Source organism: Sus scrofa, chromosome 6, assembly GCF_054392235.1.
Source record: "Sus scrofa isolate SSC_HxYL_T2T_F1_AM1 chromosome 6, Sscrofa_HxYL_maternal_Yorkshire_Landrace_v2.0, whole genome shotgun sequence".
NCBI lineage: Eukaryota > Metazoa > Chordata > Mammalia > Artiodactyla > Suidae > Sus > Sus scrofa.
In genome coordinates, this window is record NC_139388.1 from 119,777,625 (window position 1) to 119,796,623 (window position 18,999).

Genomic DNA, 18,999 nt, shown 5'->3' on the forward strand with positions numbered 1-18,999 from the left:
CAAGGACTGGCAGTTAGAAACTGGGCGTGTGGGCACTGAAAGGATAAAAGCAAATAGGGAGCAGGTACCAAAGCATCTGTTATTGCCACTGGTACACTCCACAGCACTCTCAGATGAAATGTGCCACATGAAACAGAATTTTCTGATTCGGCAGGCATTTCTTGAACATTCCACTGTAAATAAGAGTGGATCATAAGTTAATGTATTGATATATTTGATAACAAAGCCCAATGATATAAAATAGGAAAGTTTTCAAGTCCCCCTTATCATTAATTTGTACCTTTCTGATATTATATCTATTTCTGTTAATTAGATGCTTGTCCCTGTAAAGTGCTTAGACATATAATCATTCTCCTATAATACATGACTTAGCTTTACTGTTACAGATGTAAGGGTGACTTTGATAGATAATTGGTTTGGATGTCTATTTACTGCCAGAAACAAGAGCTATGAGTCAATTAAAGTCATCATGTCTTGAATACATAGCCCCAACACTTTAATAGTTTATTTCTAACTACATGAAAATTCACTTCATTTCTGAGACATACACTTGCACCTACTAGCTTACTGAAGATGGTACATCAAAAATTGTTATCATTTAAATATGAAAGTAATTAAATACAAGTTTTGAATTAATGTGCGATGCACAGGAGGTCAGCATAGTGACAAGCAGAAACTCAATAATGATTTGCTGGATATACAAATAAATGTAATCCATTCACACCTCGGTTTTTCTAAAATCCACTCTTGCTTTGATGGTCTGTATGAGAACTAGGTCCCTAAATTACATCATATTGCTTGTCAAATTTCCACCATACCCAACAGAACTTCTCTTTCGAAATTATTCTTTGGCATGAGGATACTTTTTTTTTTTTAATGCCTCACCTGCAGCATGCAAAAGTTCCCAGGCCAGGGACTGAACCTGTGCCACAGCAGTGACCCGAGCCACTGCAGTAACAATGGATCCTTCATCCTCTGAGCCACCAGAAAACTCTGATGATGCCTCCCTAAAATGAGGGACAATATAAATTAATTTTGTTAGACTGTAAAATATATCTTAACCAGTTGTATTAAATATGCTTTGGGGAAAGATTGGGTATATAAAAATTTAGACCTTATTAGTCTGTAGTTAGAATTAAAGAGTAAACTAAAATAAAAATTGTTTATTTCCAATTATAACTAAATATTTTTCAAATATTTGAGAATCCAGAGAAATGCAATGAGAATTCAGCTTTCTTTAAGTGACAAAGATCATGAAAGCAACATAAAAGTGCTCCCAGAACCCTGTGAGATTGTTAAATCATATCAAATATCACCTGATAGATGAAATCAAATATAGGTAGAAATTCAGATCTTTTCACATGCTATTCTCTGGGAGAATAAATAAAGGTGTTCCTTCTTACAGGGGAACACTATTCTACTAGATACATCCTGTACCTTAGAAGATGGGCATGTCAAATATCTATCCATCTTTGCTCTCTATTCTTTTTTAGGTTTTTTTTTGGGGGGGTTGTTTTTTGTTTTTTTGTTTTGTTTTGTTTTTAGGGCCACACTTGTGGCATATGGAAGCTCCCAGGCTAGGGGCTGAATTGGAGCTGCAGCTTCCAGCCTACACCACAGCCTCAGCAATGCCAGATCCTTAACCCATTGATAGAGGCCAGGGATAGAACCCGGGTCCTCATGGATGCTAGTCGGGTTTGTAACCCCCTGAGCCACAAGGAGAACTCCCTTTGCTCTCTATTCATGATCAATAAACAATTTGGGGTTGTATCTTGGTTGGTAGGATAAGTAGAGGGCCTCTGGAGAAGAATGTTAACTTTATGGTTACTCCACCATGGAAAGATCCCCTATTGCAAACTAATAAATTAATATTCTACTTTAAAAATCATCTTCTATAAGCATCAATCACCAGGAGAACTGATTGGCTTTCAATATAAAGACAATAATAAAAGCAAACCTGGAAAACTCAGATGTAAGCCTTGCAGTGGGGAATTCAGGCCAAGTTAGATAATGAATAGGCCCCATTTGGGTGACTGGCTGGCTGGTCTTCTCCTTGCAACACCCTAATCATTAACAACCCAAAAGCTTTCCTTCTAAAACATTGTTATTTGTTAAGTAAGGATAGAGAGCAATATTGTTTAAGATGTATAATGTATTTTAAAAGTTATTAAAACCAAAAAGAGGGCTAAAAACCATTTAAGAAGAGAAAATTTTAAACGCAGATACAAAATTGTAAGAAATTAATGTGTTATAAATTAGAGTAGCAAACAATGTGAAAAAGTCATATTCAATGACCACTACTAAAAACTGAATGCTAGTATATAGAAAAAATAAATTATATCTGTACCTAATTCCAGAGGTTTTAATAAATGGCAAGTCTGTTAAAGATATATGCACTCTACATATTATGAAAGACAGAATACTACTCAAAGAGAGCACACTATGAGCTAATTTTTCTATAAAAATACATCTAATTTAAAGTCCCAAAACCTACCAGGGAAGAAAATTGATAAGGAGTTTTCAATTTACAGAGGTAAATTAACTCACTCATGGAAACAAACCCAGTTGGTAAAATTCCTGGAATTTGAACTAGATCTAAATATTTACCCATTTCAATGTGGCACACCGGCATAGGACATTGATCCTGTCTATAGATGACTATATGAGCACGACAAGCAAGAAACTATAATTAGAGATAAGCTACATAACATAAACAAAATAAAAACATATTTTAACTTCTAAACAATAAAAACTAATAAATGTGATAGAAATGAAGACAATGAAGATTTCCAGTTAATGATAACTGAATCAAGGTATTTTTACACTATCGATTCTATGAAATAAGATAAAATAATAGTTGAAAATAACAATCTGGAGTTCCCATCATGGTGCAGTGGAAATAAATCTGACCAGGAACCATGAAGTTGCAGGTTCAATCCGTGGCCTTGCTCAGTGGGTTAAAGATCCAGCGTTGCAGTGAGCTGTGGTGTAGGTCACAGATGCGACTTGGATCTGATGTTGCTGTGGCTGTGATGCAGACCAGCAGCTGTAGCTCCAATTGGACCCCTAGCCTGGGAACCTCCATATGCCGCGAGAGTGGCCCTAAAAAGCAAAAAATAAAATAAAAATGAAAATAACAATCCGTCTTCAAAAAGCGCATACACGCACGGAAATGTGGGCCAAAACTAGGAATTTCTAAATACTTCTGATCTCTCAAGGAGTGGAGATTTTCTAAAAGTAAATGATACAATCTTCTAAGATTTAGATCACTTGCCGGCTGTGATGCAGGCAAGCTAGAGGGTTATCAGACGACATTCTTTTAGGAAACTCATTCCACATCACTGATCAGTAGAGGAATCAAAGCTGGAAGGAAGACTCCTTAAAGATGTCATCTTTAGCTTCTGACCCCACAGAAATGAAGAAGGAAGAAAGAGAATACTATCGCACATTCAAGGTAACCCAAGGACAAATCCAGCTAAACTTCAAGAGTAAAAACCAGCAGAAACAATAGAATCCAGAAAAATACCTTAAAAGATTCTTATATTGAAATAATCAGGCATACACTACCAAATAAAAATATAATGAAATTCATATACCTAGGAGGACTGATCAAAACAAAAAGAGAATACACAAATTTAAAATATCAAGAATTCTTTAAAATAGGCCATAACTATGGATTATACAGATATTAGAAAAGTAATGAGAATATTATAATCAACTTAGTTAATTAGATTTAAATGAAGTGCAGAAATTCATAATAAAAAAGTACAATTTACTCAAACTAGAAAGCATGTTAAGAATGAATAATTCTAGGTCCCATCTCCAGAGATTCTGATTCAGTAAATCCATATTCATTATGTACTGAACCATACATTTTTGGTGCTAGTGGCCCAAGAATTATATTTCCAAAAGGACTATATAGCTTTTGAGCTCCTTGTTTCCAGAATTCTTCTCAAACAACCTGAGCCCAGATCCCATTCAGAGTCTGCCAGATGCATAACTAATAGCATCAAAGGTAAACTCTGCCATAATAGCTTTGCCAAAGGACACTAACAGTGCCATTAAAGAGTCATAGTGACATCTAAGTAATTATCATACTGTAGAACAGCCGCCACTGTTGTCATGATTGGGAGTCTAGGGGTGGACTACAATGATATTTTGGGGGATAAGTATGCAGCACATGTGTAATAAGTATGTAAGTAACACACTTTAATTAATACAGAGCTAGAAGCCACGCTATTCCTTCCGCCCTTATTTGGAAGACATCCCACACCAAGGACATGAAGTCACGGGGAATCAACAAGGCACCTCTCTCTGTGGGTAAGTATGATTTTAGGGTGTAAACTAACATCATCTTCATGGTATTAACCTAACTCTTGAGAAAACCGATGTTTAGCTCCATGATTTCTAACACCCACTAAATAACCTGGTTTGCTAACACCCTCGTTGCCGTACATAAACTGGCTTTAATGAGGTGACAGGTTGTTTATCTTCAATGCTGTTATCTCAAAGTGAACAGACATGTATTCATAGCAACAGCTCTAGGTCAAACCAAAACAGCTTTACATTTTGTCCATCCCCCCAGGCCCATGCTAATGAAAACCCTCTGCTCCAGTCAACTTTAGAACCTACTTGCCTTCAGCATTTGACGTAGTTTGGGACCATAAATAACTTTTAAATTTCCTTTGCTCTAAGACCTGTTTTCAAGAAATTAAGCTGCCCTTAGATACTTATATAATACCCACCAGTAACCCTAAACTATAATAATTTGATGGAAAACTTTGCCCTAACATCATTTTCATAATATCTTTGCCTGTGTAGATTTCATTTTCTTTTCAAAAACAATTTGTCCTGGAACGTACTGGATTAGCTGTCCTCTGTGGTATTATTTTAAAAATATATATTAAAGTGCTTGCTATGTGTTAAATGGGTATGACATATGGAATGAAAATGTCCTACAACTTTGGAAGCAAGATAAGACCATAGTACAGAAGAACAAGAACAATAATTGACTATCAAGAGCCCTGAAATTCAATGTACACTTTCATGTGAGCAAATCAAATACTACGGTTTGAGTTCAAACACAAATAATTGGGCAAACTTACTTTAAAATTTCCCCTTGCAAGGAGTTCCGGTCATGGAACAGAGGAAACAAATCTATGAACCATGAGGTTGCGGGTTCGATCCTTGGCCTCACTCAGTGGGTTAAGGATCCAGTGTTGCCGTGAGCTGTGGTGTAGGTCACAGACACAACTCAGATCCTGTGTTGCTGTGGCTGTGGTGTAGGCTGGTGGCTGTAGTTCCAATTGGACCCCTAGCCTGTGAACCTCCATATGTTGTGGGAGTGGCCCTAAAAAGAAAAAAAAATTTCCCTTTGCAGTGTCAGCTGTTAAAAATAGTTTTGTCAACTCTAAAATATAAAAAGGCTTTTTTTTAAAAAAGGTAATAACATTCAGCATCAGCTCTTTTCTACTTTGCCTTCACACATCTAGCCAGTACCGAAAAGTGGCTTAGTATATGAATATATAAATTACCTATAAATTAGGAGGTGGAATTCTTGTTCTTTTTATAGTACTAATAAACTTTTCAGCCTCTCTGGGCTATATTATTACATGGAGACAAGAGAAGGAAGAGAGGACAGATTGGATTAAGTACCATCCTCTCATATTCTTCTTTTGATGCGGGTACCAATAAGAATTTTATGTACATGGGCCAGGATAATATAGGTGGCACAAAGAAAGAGGATGTCAGCCATATTTTTAAAATTCTATTTATTTGAGACACTTTATTTTCTCCTCCTGTGTTTCTATAATTTCAGCTCATAAGCAGTATTGAACACTGCATTTCCATAAGACATAAACCATAAACCATCTGCAGAGTTGTTTGTGGTGTGTTTCTAGGGATAGAAAACCACACAGTTAGCCAGGGAATATCCCCACTTACTGATACAGTACAAATTCTCATTGTCCTTCTTTATCCCAAAATAGGTCAAGTTCTTGGTATAAAAAATAAAAACAAGGATACAACACAGTCAGAGCCAATTAAAAGGTCTTTGGAAGGCCGGATTGGAGAGAACCACTTCACACCACACTTTTTCTTGGAAATAATCTCAAGTGGTAGCATCTTTTGTACCTCTGACATATAGAGACACAAAAGGAAAATGTTCTGCATTCCTAAGTACTACTGATAGAGGATAGATCTCAAAGACTAAGAGTAATTTAATACTGTTCTGACCTAGCTATGAAAGAAAATTGTTCCATGATAGATGAAATTATTACATTTCAAATTTCTGGACAAAAATTCATGAAAACAAGGATGAAAGCTCAGCTGGGTATAAAACAGTTAAAAGAGAATTTTTTAAATGCTTATTTGCTCAAGCATAGGTTTTCTCAACTCTTGGTTTAAAGACTAATCTAGCTTACAATGAAAGAGTGGGTTAATATCCTCCCTGTGAATGTATGTGTGTTAATTCTAGACAATCTGGAGGACCACCCGAAAATGTATTTTATTTATTTATTTATTTATTTTTGTCTTTTTGCTATTTCTTTGGGCTGCTCCCACGGCATATGGAGGTTCCCAGGCTAGGGGTCTAATCAGAGCTGTAGCCACTGGCCTACGCCAGAGCCACAGCAACGCAGGATCTGAGCCGTGTCTGCAACCTACACCACAGCTCACAGCAACGCCGGATCGTTAACCCACTGAGCAAGGGCAGGGACCGAACCTGCAACCTCATGGTTCCTAGTCGGATTCATTAACCACTGCGCCACGAAGGGAACTCCAAAGATGTATTTTAAAATATGATCCATACACATGATTTATCAGGTAAGCTTATATATTTTTGAATTAGGCAGCTATCCCCAAATACACAGTTTGGCTTTCGCAGATCTATCCAAATACTGCCTCTTTGTAACAATTCATTTCTTTCCACTGCTTAAGTATAATTTCCTGCTCTCTGTCTCACAATATCTTCAACATATAATTCATTTCTATTCACTTTAGAATACTATGCCAGCTTTCTAATTGCCTAGACTCTTTCCTATGATTCCAAAAATGCTAAATTAATGTTCTCAGGGGACTAAGTGTTATTTGCAATACATTCCATTACTATGATAGACCTGCCTTGTTTCTGAATTGCAGGGATGGGGTAGTAAAGACAAGATTCAGTCTCCCTTTAAAGTTCTCCAACCAACACCCATTTGCAATGAGAGAACATTTAACTACATGTTCTTTTTATGTTTGTGGATGTTGCTGTCAGCCTGCAATTTTTGCATGAGAAAACTATACCTGTTCTAAGCCCAGAACAACAAAGGGGAAGAGACACGAAAAGGGGGAAATGATTTTCAGAAATATCCAGATGCTGCTTTGGTCTTTTCCTCCTATATTCTCAGGTTTCCAATTTCAATTTCTCTTCAATAAATATTTATGAGGGTTTAAAAGGTGTTCCCTATCCATGTTATGTCCTTTTTTATCAGTAGAAATGCCATGAGGTGTGAACACACTCTATTTTGGTTATTTAAAATAATTTAGTTAATGTTATACATACTGGTTTGACTGTATATTGAGTTAAGAAGATGCTAAAATGTAGAAACAAATATACTAGTGAAATCAAAGTTTCTTTGTCTTTGTTTTATTTCTTAGAGCATCTTTAAAATTGAAGAACGCATCTCAAATACAGGACTTCTTAAGGAGGAAAGCATGAGCCACCAGAATTAAGGATTGAGCGTTCCATTATTCTATATTTTTCCCTACACAATATTTAGGCCTGGTGCCTTTCCACAGTGTCCTCTGCTCAAAGTCTGTCCTTGATGTTGATTCTGTAGTGGACATGTATGTGTGTCAGTATATGTAATTTTGCTTTTACAATGTTGGCAGTAAGAAGAAGCCTACTAATTTTATTCAGCATGATGACAGGCCCTAGCATTTTAATTATTTTTCATGTTGTGAGTAATTTATTATTCATTGGGTATCTTCCCTGTAAATCTTGTCCTCACTCTGTAAGATTTTTCTTTGGTGTCCAACAAAGGGTTTCATTGCAATAAGAATCAAGGTGTGTCTATGCTTTTACCCAGAGCCCAAGAAATGCCAGTCTTCCTGACCAGTCCAGGAGTTTGGGGTGGGGAAACAGAGTCATTATAGAACGTCTTCATTCCTCTGCCTAGAGAGCAGCAGAGGCCCAGGCCCTCCTTAGAAGGGCACCTCGAAGCACATCTTGCTGCAGAGCTGAATTCAGGACTCAGGGGACCAGGACTAAAATCAAGCCTTACTGGAGTTCCTGTGCAAGAGAGACCTGGAGGAATGGATTGGCTCCTTTTCAGGAACATTTGCCTTTTGATCATTTTAATGGTAAGTAGAACATAAAGGTCTGGGAAAGAAATGCTAACTTGAAGCCTCACCTCTTATGTCAGTTGCTGGACTTTCTACATGGGATTTACTCCATTTTTAAATCCCTTCCTGCAAAGGGAATTCTATGAGGTCAGCCTCTGGTGACTTCAAAGGATTCTCCATGCTTGAGGGAATAAATCCCATAGAGAAGCAGGGTGAGGATCTGGTGGAATTAGACTTAAATAACATCAGAGACATAATCTAATTCAGATAAAGTTCTGGAATAATTCTAAAATTCATCATCAGAAATAAAATTGTCTCTTTTCTTTTACTTATACTTAAATCAGACAGATTGCTGTCAAAATTCCCAGTGCAAACGAGTTCTACATTTGTAGGGAAGGAAAGTTGATCAAGGGCATTTCTTTTAAACAGTTATTACCCTGTGAGTTTGTATCAAAGTGGAGGAATGCTAGCTATATCGAGATTACACTGTAACTAATTATGAAATATTAAGTAATAGCATTTTTTTTGCCAGTGAGAAATGACTAAGGAAAAAAATGAAGAAAACCAAGCCATCAAGACAAACCCTTTCTGAAATTATTAAGGCATTCTTATAGTCCAGAAGGGAACATTTAGGTCATCTATCTCTTTAAAGTAAACATGGCATTTTGGATATTACATTACTTTCCTCCAACCCTCGGGGGCTCACAGTGTGAAGTGCTTTCCAGATCAGCGACAAAATAGAAGTGTTCTACCCTTCAAAGAGTAAGGCAGCTCCTAATGCCAGCTCCTCAGAGGAACAAAGCTCAGGTTAGTCAATTCACCAATCTATTGCCAATTCAGTTAGAGAAAGCCTATTGCAAGAATAAAGTAAGATAGGTTAGATTATACCAGATTTAAATCTATCAGTGGTCAAGTGACAAAACAATTCAGTCAAGACAGTTAAGAAAAAAAAATAAGTGGAAAAACAGGAGAGGATTGTAAGGAAATTGTGCATATCTTTTTTTCCAAGCAAAGAAAGCCAAATAACCTCTAGCTAACTGCACCCCTGTCTCCCAGGAGGGTCAGCAGTGGTGCTGCACATAAACTTGGACAATGATTTCCGTCTATTCTCAGGCAAGTGGCATTATAGGCGACTCATCTGAACATCAGTTCCAAAGGGCAGTGGGCAGCCAAGCTGGGGAGATAAGGGAACACATTGTTGTATAGTTGGCCTGGCAGGTGCTATTCTTCTGAAGTTCACATTTCTATGAACTTTAAAAGTAGTGCAGCAGCCTGACACCGTCAAAGGACAAGCAGCCCAATTGGGAAGGGAATAGTGGTAGAACATTCTATTCTCTGAGCTTGGGAGGCAGACTACAAGGCAATTTTTGAAAAAAAAAAACTCTATAAACTGAAAAACTCCAAATAGAACTGCAATACCCTGTTACAATGTTCGCTATTTATTTACACTGTGGGAAGACTCTGACTCGACCTTTAACAGAAATCAAGAATCATCAATATAGACTTCTTGTTACACTTCTGTGGGTTACCTGCATGCTTTGACTCAGAAATCTTTTGTTTTCTGGAAAGAAAACTGATTGCATGCATCAAAATTTCAGAGGCGACCTCTGGGCATTGAATTTCACCTCCTATTCCTCTCTGTACAGGCATGTTTTATGACAGCATTGTTTAACTGAAGAGTTAATTTTTCTTCTTGATCTTGAAAGAGTATTATATTTCAGATTCTCAGGATCTCTTTTTAGTACTATTGATTTATCACACCTAGTAATTTTAGGGTTTTTGAAACTAACTTTCTCCCTACTCCCGATGGATACTAAAGAATCTGCATTTCTTGGTTATTAAGATAGACTTAAGATCTTTTTGCATTTCTAATAGATCTTTTAAGATGTCAATTAATAACTTTTGGAATTGGGATGTATAAACTTCCAGCATGTTTCAAGGTTGGAACAAATGCAAGAAATGTATAAGGAGAATCAATATAATATTATAGATGTGGGACTTTGGCATGTCCGCTTGTCTTTGATTTCCAGAACTTGAACTCTGCCCCTTGCTCATAACTAAATCAAAGGCTTTCTGGGGCATCACTGCAGCTCATCCTAATGAGGGTGTGGCAGCCTCTCGGCGACAGGTACTTTGTGTCATCTATCTCTCAACCACAGAGTACTCTAAAGAAGATTTTGACTGACTTAACCCATAAAAGGTAGCCCCAAACTCTAAGCTACAGCAGAATGTTTCACTGTATCACATGAGTCCTCCAGCATCTTCTTCCTAAGGATGTTCATCATGTAAAATGAACTGGGGAGTTAAGATGCGGTAAACACTGACTGGAGACTCAGAAGCCCCAGGGCTAAGTCATGACTTCTCCTCAAAGGGACTGCATAACTTTTGACCAAGGCACTCAACCTTGCAGGGCCTCCCTGTGCCCCACATCTGAACGCAGTTAGACATGATGTCACTGAGTTTCTTCCAATGTAGAAACTCTGAAATTCTATAATTATCTCCACTGAATAGGTATGTCATAGAAGTTCATATCTGGTTCCTGAATATTTTCATAACTTAGTAGGATTAGCTAAATATTTAAGGTCATGCTATGGATTGTATAAGTTTCACTAGTAAGAAATCACTTAAGGCAGAGCAGTCATTAGCTATGAGAGGCTGTATTTTACCGAGTTGATAAGATCATTACAAACAGCCATGTAGCTTTTAACAGATAAGAATTTTTGTGCACCCGCAGTGATTACTCATGCAACATGTAAAATGCAAACATTTCAATTAAACATTTTGGTTCCTGGAAAGTAAACAGGATAGGTGGCCAAGCATATAGATATTATCTCACTATAAGTTGAAAACAGGCATCAAAAAATGTAAAACATACTTAGAATTAGCCTATCAATTTAGTTCTCACATAAGCCAATGTGATTCTGACATGAGGGGTAGAAATTTATTTTTACCTATCTTACTGCCAGGTAAATTTCTAGAAGTGTAGAGTGGTGGGGAAAAAGAATACCTTATCTGATTTGCTTTTTTTATTTGTATTAAACAGAATACCCTAGATGCATTAAGTGATTGGTTTCAGTACTGTGTGTTTTAAAAACATGAATGTCCTTATCATACCAAAGGTTACGTGGAAGTAAATCTCAGCTGTTTTTTGTTGTTGTTGATATAAGTGGCTAAAGAATCACACATTTTTAAAGCAGTGGGGGAAAAAAATTCTATTTTTGCCTTCAAATTCCTTCAGAGTTCATGGTGAACTAAAAAAATAAATATCCTATCCCACAATATATCCAAGATTATTACCATAGCATGACTAATAGTTTTAATATTAAGTCTTCTCAATAATTTCTCCCTGTAGAGTTGTACCATACTGCTCTAAAAATATTTCCTGACTCTTGAGACTCTCTGATGCTTTCTCTCCCCTTTTCAAAGATATTTCTCTTTTTTACAGAACTAGATCTTGAGTACATACTCTATGACTCCTTTTATCCTGAAGTATCCAGGAAGGAGTCCTTGTAAAGCAGTGAAACGGTTGCTTGAGCTGCTGTGACGTTTCCTTTTCTTTCCCACGTGGGATCGAAGTGGGAATTCTTCACTCACAGAGGGCAGCTCTGATGACAGTGTTGGTGAGAGGAGAGACCAGAGGGAAAACTTCAGATATTACCTGCATCAGAAATGTTTGCCCTTCCTTTCTATGCAGAAAATTACATGGCTTCCAAACTCAAATGCCACTGCTTAATATACCTTCAATTATAAACAAAAGTGGTATAATTAGGCTTGAACTTGGCACCTCAACCATCTCCTTAGGAGGACAGCAACTGCTTTACTCAATTATTTTTATAAGTATTATTCAGGAGGGAACTGCTTATTAGTAAGTTGGTCCTAAGTGTGCAAATGACTTCAAAAACTGACTTCAAAAAAGTAAGTTATGGAGATGAAAAGTAGCCTTGTTCCTTAGCTACTAATTTAAACACAGTTGATATGTAACAGAATAATATGTGTTTCAACACGGCATATATAAAATCATCATATTCTCTCTAGAAGAAAGCACTGAAAAAGAAAACTAGATCCAGAAAAATTTCAGCAAGTTGCCAAAAGTTAGATGGCCACAGAATGTTGTATATCCCCCTAAAAAGACACACACAAAAAAAAAGTAAAAAGAAAAAAAGGGAGTTCCCATGATGGCGCAGCAGAAACAAATCCGACTAGGAACATGAGGTTGAAGGTTCGATTCCTGGCCTTGCTCAGTGGGTTAAGGATCCGGCATTGCCGTGAGCTGTGGTGGAGGTTGCAGACGTGGCTCAGATCTGGCGTTGCTATGTCTGTGGCATAGGCCAGTGACTACAGCTCGGATTAGACCCCTAGTCTGGGAACCTCCATATGCCACAGGTGCAGCCCTAAAAAGACCAAAAAAAAGACAAAAAAAAAAGCGTATTGTATATCCTATTATTCCCCCAGAATGTATACCTCATAAAAGGTCGGAACTTGTCTTCCACAGAAAAGACAGTGCCTATCACATAATATTTTACTGATAAAAATTTCTGGATGAATGAATGGATTTAATTTCTAATTTATCTTTCTTACCAAGTTACTTCACCATATTTCCCACCTCTATACTAACAGCCAACTTTAATGAGATTGTGAACCTCAATGTGAGCTTGAGGGTTAAAAATTGAGACAACCAAGGAGGTGGTTCTCTGGAATTTGTTCTGCCACTGCAGTTCCATTTCACCATCTTCTCCTAGTAAAACTTTTTACAGTTGAGAAAGTTATTTCACACATATAACAAGATTCCTGAAGGGTAAATAGAGGTATCCTCATTTTACAAATAAAGAAACTTTGAGGAGTTCCCTTTGCGGCTCAGCAGGTTAAGAACCTGACATCCATGAGGATGCAGGTTGGATCCCTGGCCTCACTCAATGGGTGAAGGATCCAGTGTTGCTGCAAGCTGTGGTGTAGGTCACAGATACAACTTAGATCCCACATTGCTATGGCTGTGGCATAGGCTGACAGCTGCAGCTCTGATTCACCCCCTAGCCCAGGAATTTCTATATGCCATAGGAGCAGCCATAAAAAGAAAAAAAAAGAAATTTGGGGGGCATAAATGATTCATAAATGTAGTATAAGTGGTACAGTGGAATTTGAACCCAATGTTACATGTCCAAATCTGTATCTATTGATCCAGAATTGACTCCTTTCCCCAAATGGGCCAATGCTGTATCCTATACAAGCTTCTTTCACAATGTCTACAATATCCCAATATCTTTTCTAATCTATCTGCTTTCCTCCCTCTTTTTAACATGTGACCCCTTTGTATACTGGTACTCTGTCTTAGTTATCATCATATTCTTGGAATTAGCACAGATGCATATATTTCAGCTTCTTAGGCACTTTTACATTGCTAGAAAAGGTCTTATTCAGGTTACTTTAGTTAATGCAAATTCACTGTAAGGACATCCGAAGACAAAGGGAAGACAGTGAACTCTCTCATCAACCAGGCCACAGAGACTGTAACACCCTCAGGGTTACTTTTGCCCCTCATCTGCAGCTGCTTCTAAATCCCTTTTCTAGTCCTCCACCATGATGGTAACTGATTCAGCCATCACCATTTTACCCGATGTCTCTTAGACAAGCTGAGAACAAACCACATCCTAGGATGATGTGTGACCTATATATGCTCTAAAAAGGTGACTTTTATAAGCAAGGAATTTCTGCAATTATCCAGGAGCCCATAACACTCCTCTACACTATAACTGAGGCTTATAGACTTAAGCTACTATGTGCAATTTAGAAAGACGATGTCATTTTATGTTTCTTCCAAAATACCCATTCTCTGGTGTTTCCTGGAAAGTGAGGAGGCTCCTGACAGGGCTCATGGTTTTGTGGGGTCTGAGAATAAAATCTGCAGAGTTCCTTCAGGGAGACCTTCACATAAAGAGAGAGGATTTGAAGGGCTTGGCCAGTGTTCCCCTCATCTGTAAAGCCAGCTGAGCAGGAAGCAGAAATACCAGAAGTGTACCACCCCTATCAGGCACGATGTAAGCTCTCATTAATAACCCTAGGATCTAGCATTGCAGCTGCCCCAGCCTAAGGGAAAAAAAAAATGTCAGGGACAGCAAAAGGATGCAAGGATGAAAAGGAGTTTACACTCAAGTATTCTCAAGGTAACCCTGGATAGTTGGTTAACCTTAAATTGAGCTGGCTTCTTTAGAAAGGACAAGAGCAAGGTAACATGAACTCCAAACACCCTCTTTATCCCTTTAAACTGAGGACTAATATGGTTGATGTGGCTAATTTCAAGTCCATAAAAATGGTTGACTAATACTTTTATTAATCTGGGATGCTGTGAACATATATCTTGTAAAGCACAGAAGAAAACTCTTCTTTCACTCTTCTTCCTCTTTAGAAGTGGACTGAGCAGTTACTGTGCCTATCACTTTCACGCTTTTTTATTCTATTTAGATCAGACCTGAATCAGAGAGGCTATGAGATTTGTCTAAGGTCACAGAGCTATTAAACAGAGCCAAGACTCTGACTCAGTTCTTCTGCCTCCGAGTCTCAAGTTTTTGTATCTATACCACGTTGCTTTTAATGAAGCTAGACTATATTGCAGGGCCATATATCCACTCTGAGATCTAAATTATTTTCCTTAGAAACATACACTGATTTAAGAAACTTAACACCAGCTTAATTGCTGCTATAATAATACTCTTCAACGGGGACACAAATATTCCTGAGATACATAAGCAATTCAGAGGACACAAGTGCACAGATAGTTTTAAATGAATCACTTACTATATCCTCAGCATCCATATACATACACATATATTCTTTCCTTAGGTCAATCTGCTGAGCGTGCTCCTGAACCTAAGGTATCAAGCTGGTTCTCTTCCAAATCCTCCTTAAAAAATCACACTTCTCATGAATAGTACATATTATTATGTCATATTGCAATAGGCTACAAAAGTATCTGGGTCACTAAACTAATGGATAATTCAAGATATCAATGTCAACACTGAGAAAAATAACTGACTCTAAAGCTCGTAATGAATGCTTTTGCAAGTCTGATAGTTTTCAAGGACTTTTTTTCAACAAAATTAAAATAGGACTTAATAGAACATCAGCTAATAGGTCATTCTAAAATCATTTTATTGATAGATTACTTTGTAGATTTAAGTGATATAATTCAAAATAAGTTTAAAGAATTTAATGACTCTGCTGCTAAAAAAAAAAAAAAAAATCCCAAATCATCCACCTGTTTGTATGAACAAGTTTTGTTAGTACTTGGCAACTGAAAAACAAAACCAAACAAAATAGAATGGTGCTAAAACTTATTTAATTCTAGCGATGTTTTATTCATGAACTAATTGTCTTTAAAAACTTCATCCAAGTCTTTGCAATGAACTTCTGATAAAATTTTACTTTCTATACATAATACTGTACCGAAAATTTCATCTTTGCATATTGTTCAATAAATTTGCTGCCCATAACAATTGTAAGCAAATTCAATCTAGAAGAAATTGACTTTTAACACTGAAACCTTATAATTACAGAATCCCAATAAAGTAACATTTCTATTCACATTTTTGTTGCAGAGAAGTATGACAGACTGTTCAATAAAAGCCTTTAAATGATATTAAAATATATTGAAAGCTAAAAAATATATTCCACTAGGAGAAATCTATGGGGGATACGGTTCACTAAATAGAAATAGGATATTTCAAGGAGATCGTTCAAAGAGAAATAGAAATGAAATAAAATTTCTAACTATTAAAGAAGAACTTAAATCTATTTTTTAATGGATGGGACCGGGCATCAAATGACTACAATTTTTGGATTCTATCGGCTGCAGTTAAAAAGTACTATAACAGTTTTATTTTAAAATATCAGCACTTAACAATACTCTTAAATTCCATCCTTTACAGCTGATTAATCTTACAATGAAATTTTTTAATGTCACTATATAAAAGTCTGAAGAAGCAGGTCATTTTTCAGAAAAAAAAGAATTTACAGCTACATAAGCAAAACCTTTAAAATCCTTGCAAGGCAATATTAGGAACAGTCAACACAAACACTGAGATTTTCCCAAAGCCAGGAACCACAATCATAGGACAGCAAAGTTTAAGTAAAACCAGAGCAATTTGGTAAAATAACATCAAGTGATTCAAGAGAGGCTTTAGGTGTTGAGTGAATTGTTAAAAGATAAACTGAGGCATATAAACATTTTAAGAATTTTTTTGAACAAAAATAAATTCAAATCAGGCTTTGCCAAAGTGTTTCTAGTAGTGAAAAACAATCCACCAACAGAAGCTGGGGAAACACTTTTATAGAGAAAAAGCAGAAGCGAAGTAAGGGAACTATTGGTTGACCACAGCCTAAATCTTAGTTGACTCTTATCAGCTATCCCTGGGTTCCAGTTTTGTCATCTTGAGGCATTTTAGGGGATTATATTTTGGTTTGCTTACTTCAGCACCACAGAATTAGACCACCCTAGTTGAATAACCTCCTTGTTTAATTAATTAAATGAAAAAAGAACCAGTGATTTGGGTCCATCCTCCAGTGGGTGTTTTCATACTGCCCAGATGCAATATTAACCTTGCAGGCTTGTTGTAAGCAGGCAGAAACCAGGGTGAGGACAGAGTGAAAACTACCTGCCACATCATTGATTGAATTATGAGCAGAACCCCAGCTAGGATTCACTCCCACTACCTCCCAGTTAAAATCAGGTTATTCGGTTGAATATAGCTCTCAGGGGAAGCAGCATAATGAGGTTAGAATGATTCTTGGTCAAGCCTAAGACTACGTCAGAAAGGACATGAGGAACAGGTGGAAGAGAATACCAAAGAGGAGAAATAAAAACAAGAGAAGAGGGAGGGAGAGAAGGGAGTGGGAAATTGAAGATGAGGAGAGAGAGCTTCTTATTAACCTTGGGCTTATGCACTAAGCTCACCAACCTGACATCCACCAAGACAGTGCTTCTATTTACTTCCACCGGAGGACAGTGCCTGAGAATCCCATGTCAGAGTTTAGTCTGTAGCTCTAAACTGCAGCATCTTTCAGTTCTCTGTTAACCTAGGATCCCAGTGACCAGAATGGAAGACATCTATTAAAGTGATACATCGAGTTCCCGTCCTGGTCAGCGGGAAACGAATCCGACTAGGAACCATGAGGTTGCGGGTTGGATCCCTGGCTTCACTCAGTGAGTTAAGGATCTGGCATTGCTGTGAGCTGTGGTTTAGGTCACAGACATGGCTCGGATCTGGTGTTGCTGTGGCTGTGGTGTAGGCCGGCAGCAACAGCTCCAATTGGACCACTAGCCTGGGAACCTCCATATGCCGAGGGTGCGGCCCTAAAAAAAAAAAGACAAAAATACATAAATAAATAAAGTGATACATAAGGCAACCTTCAAAATGGATGTCTCTATGTCTTCACTGATGTGGAGTTTTACCCTGATAATTAAGTGCAAAAAACAAATTACCAAATGGGGTGTTATAATATAATCTCTTTTTAGTTAAAAAAAAAATACAACTTGTGTAAGTAGTTTTTGGAAAAAAAAAAAGTTTGAAAGTCTTTCTCCAAATATTAACTATGGTGACTTCCAAGTAGTGGGATACTGTGTGACTTTTCCTTTGTCTTCTATCTTCCAGAATCATCTACCCCCAGTTTTAGAAACACGAGAGGCCCCAGTCCATAGCCCTCTTGGTGCTTCCCAGCACCACTTCAGCACTGTGTCCATGGTCTGTGTCTTACCTAAGCAAGTGCTAATACCTGAGTGTCTCAACTTCCAGGGCTTTTCCCTTGTCACCATCCCTTAAGATCAATGACGTGTTTGAAAAACGTTTTTGTCACTCCCAGACTCTTATCCAATAAAGTCCAGACTCCCTAGTCTGGCATATAAAGCATTTCATGATGTGCTTGCAAGCTGACATTCCAAACCTTGTCTCTCATGTCTCCTCACTGTTTCCTCCACCTTCATGCTAATATTATTTACCATTCCTGGAACCTCCTCTGAAACTCTGTGCCTTTATGCCTGTGCTCAGCTTTTATTCCGAATGAAAATTTCTTCCCCATCAAGTCCTCTTATCAAAGGGGGTTCATCCTGCAGACCCGTTTCAAATCCCTACTCCCCTGTGAGGCTTTCCCAGAATTCGCCTTGGTAACTTGAGTTGTCCAATCTACCCCTTCATGGAGCCTCTGCTGAAGCACGTATTCTAACTTGCCTTGCTGTGGTTATGTGTTTGTCTTCCAAAGGTTAAAGCCTCTAGATGACAAAAAGCCTGTATTATTCATTTTGCATTACCCATGTTTATTCCATATTATTAACAAAATATGTGTTTAGCAAACATATTAATGAGAGAACATTGTCAATGGTTTTATGTACTGCTTCCTTTAAATTATGCAAACTTATGCTAATGTTATACCTTCCATAACAGGTGGTGCTGGAAGTAAACAGTGAATTTATTGTTGAGGTAATGTATAATAAACTATTTTCTCAATTTAAAATCAAAGGAAAAATGGAACTTCGTAATGCATCATAAACCAAAAATTAGAATATAATTGTCAAGATAAAAGGTAAAAGGAAGAACCTCTTCCAAAATGAAGGGCAATGGTAAAACCCATATTCCCAAATAGCCATGCATTTAGCCATGGTTTTAGACAGCTCAGTGTGGTAACTCCTAC

At 37.4% G+C, this 18,999-nt stretch overlaps 1 protein-coding gene across 1 annotated transcript in view; it reads left to right on the plus strand.

The window, feature by feature from the left end:
• Positions 1–4,119: 4,119 nt before the first annotated feature.
• DSG4 (desmoglein 4) overlaps positions 4,120–18,999 on the plus strand; it is a 39,877-nt gene continuing 24,997 nt past the window's right edge. Inside the window, exons 1-3 of the mRNA XM_003356395.5 lie at positions 4,120–4,320; positions 8,160–8,343; positions 18,753–18,788. Coding sequence (XP_003356443.4) covers positions 8,296–8,343; positions 18,753–18,788 — 84 coding nt within the window. The 5' untranslated portion in view covers positions 4,120–4,320; positions 8,160–8,295. The remainder of the gene's footprint in view (positions 4,321–8,159; positions 8,344–18,752; positions 18,789–18,999) is intronic.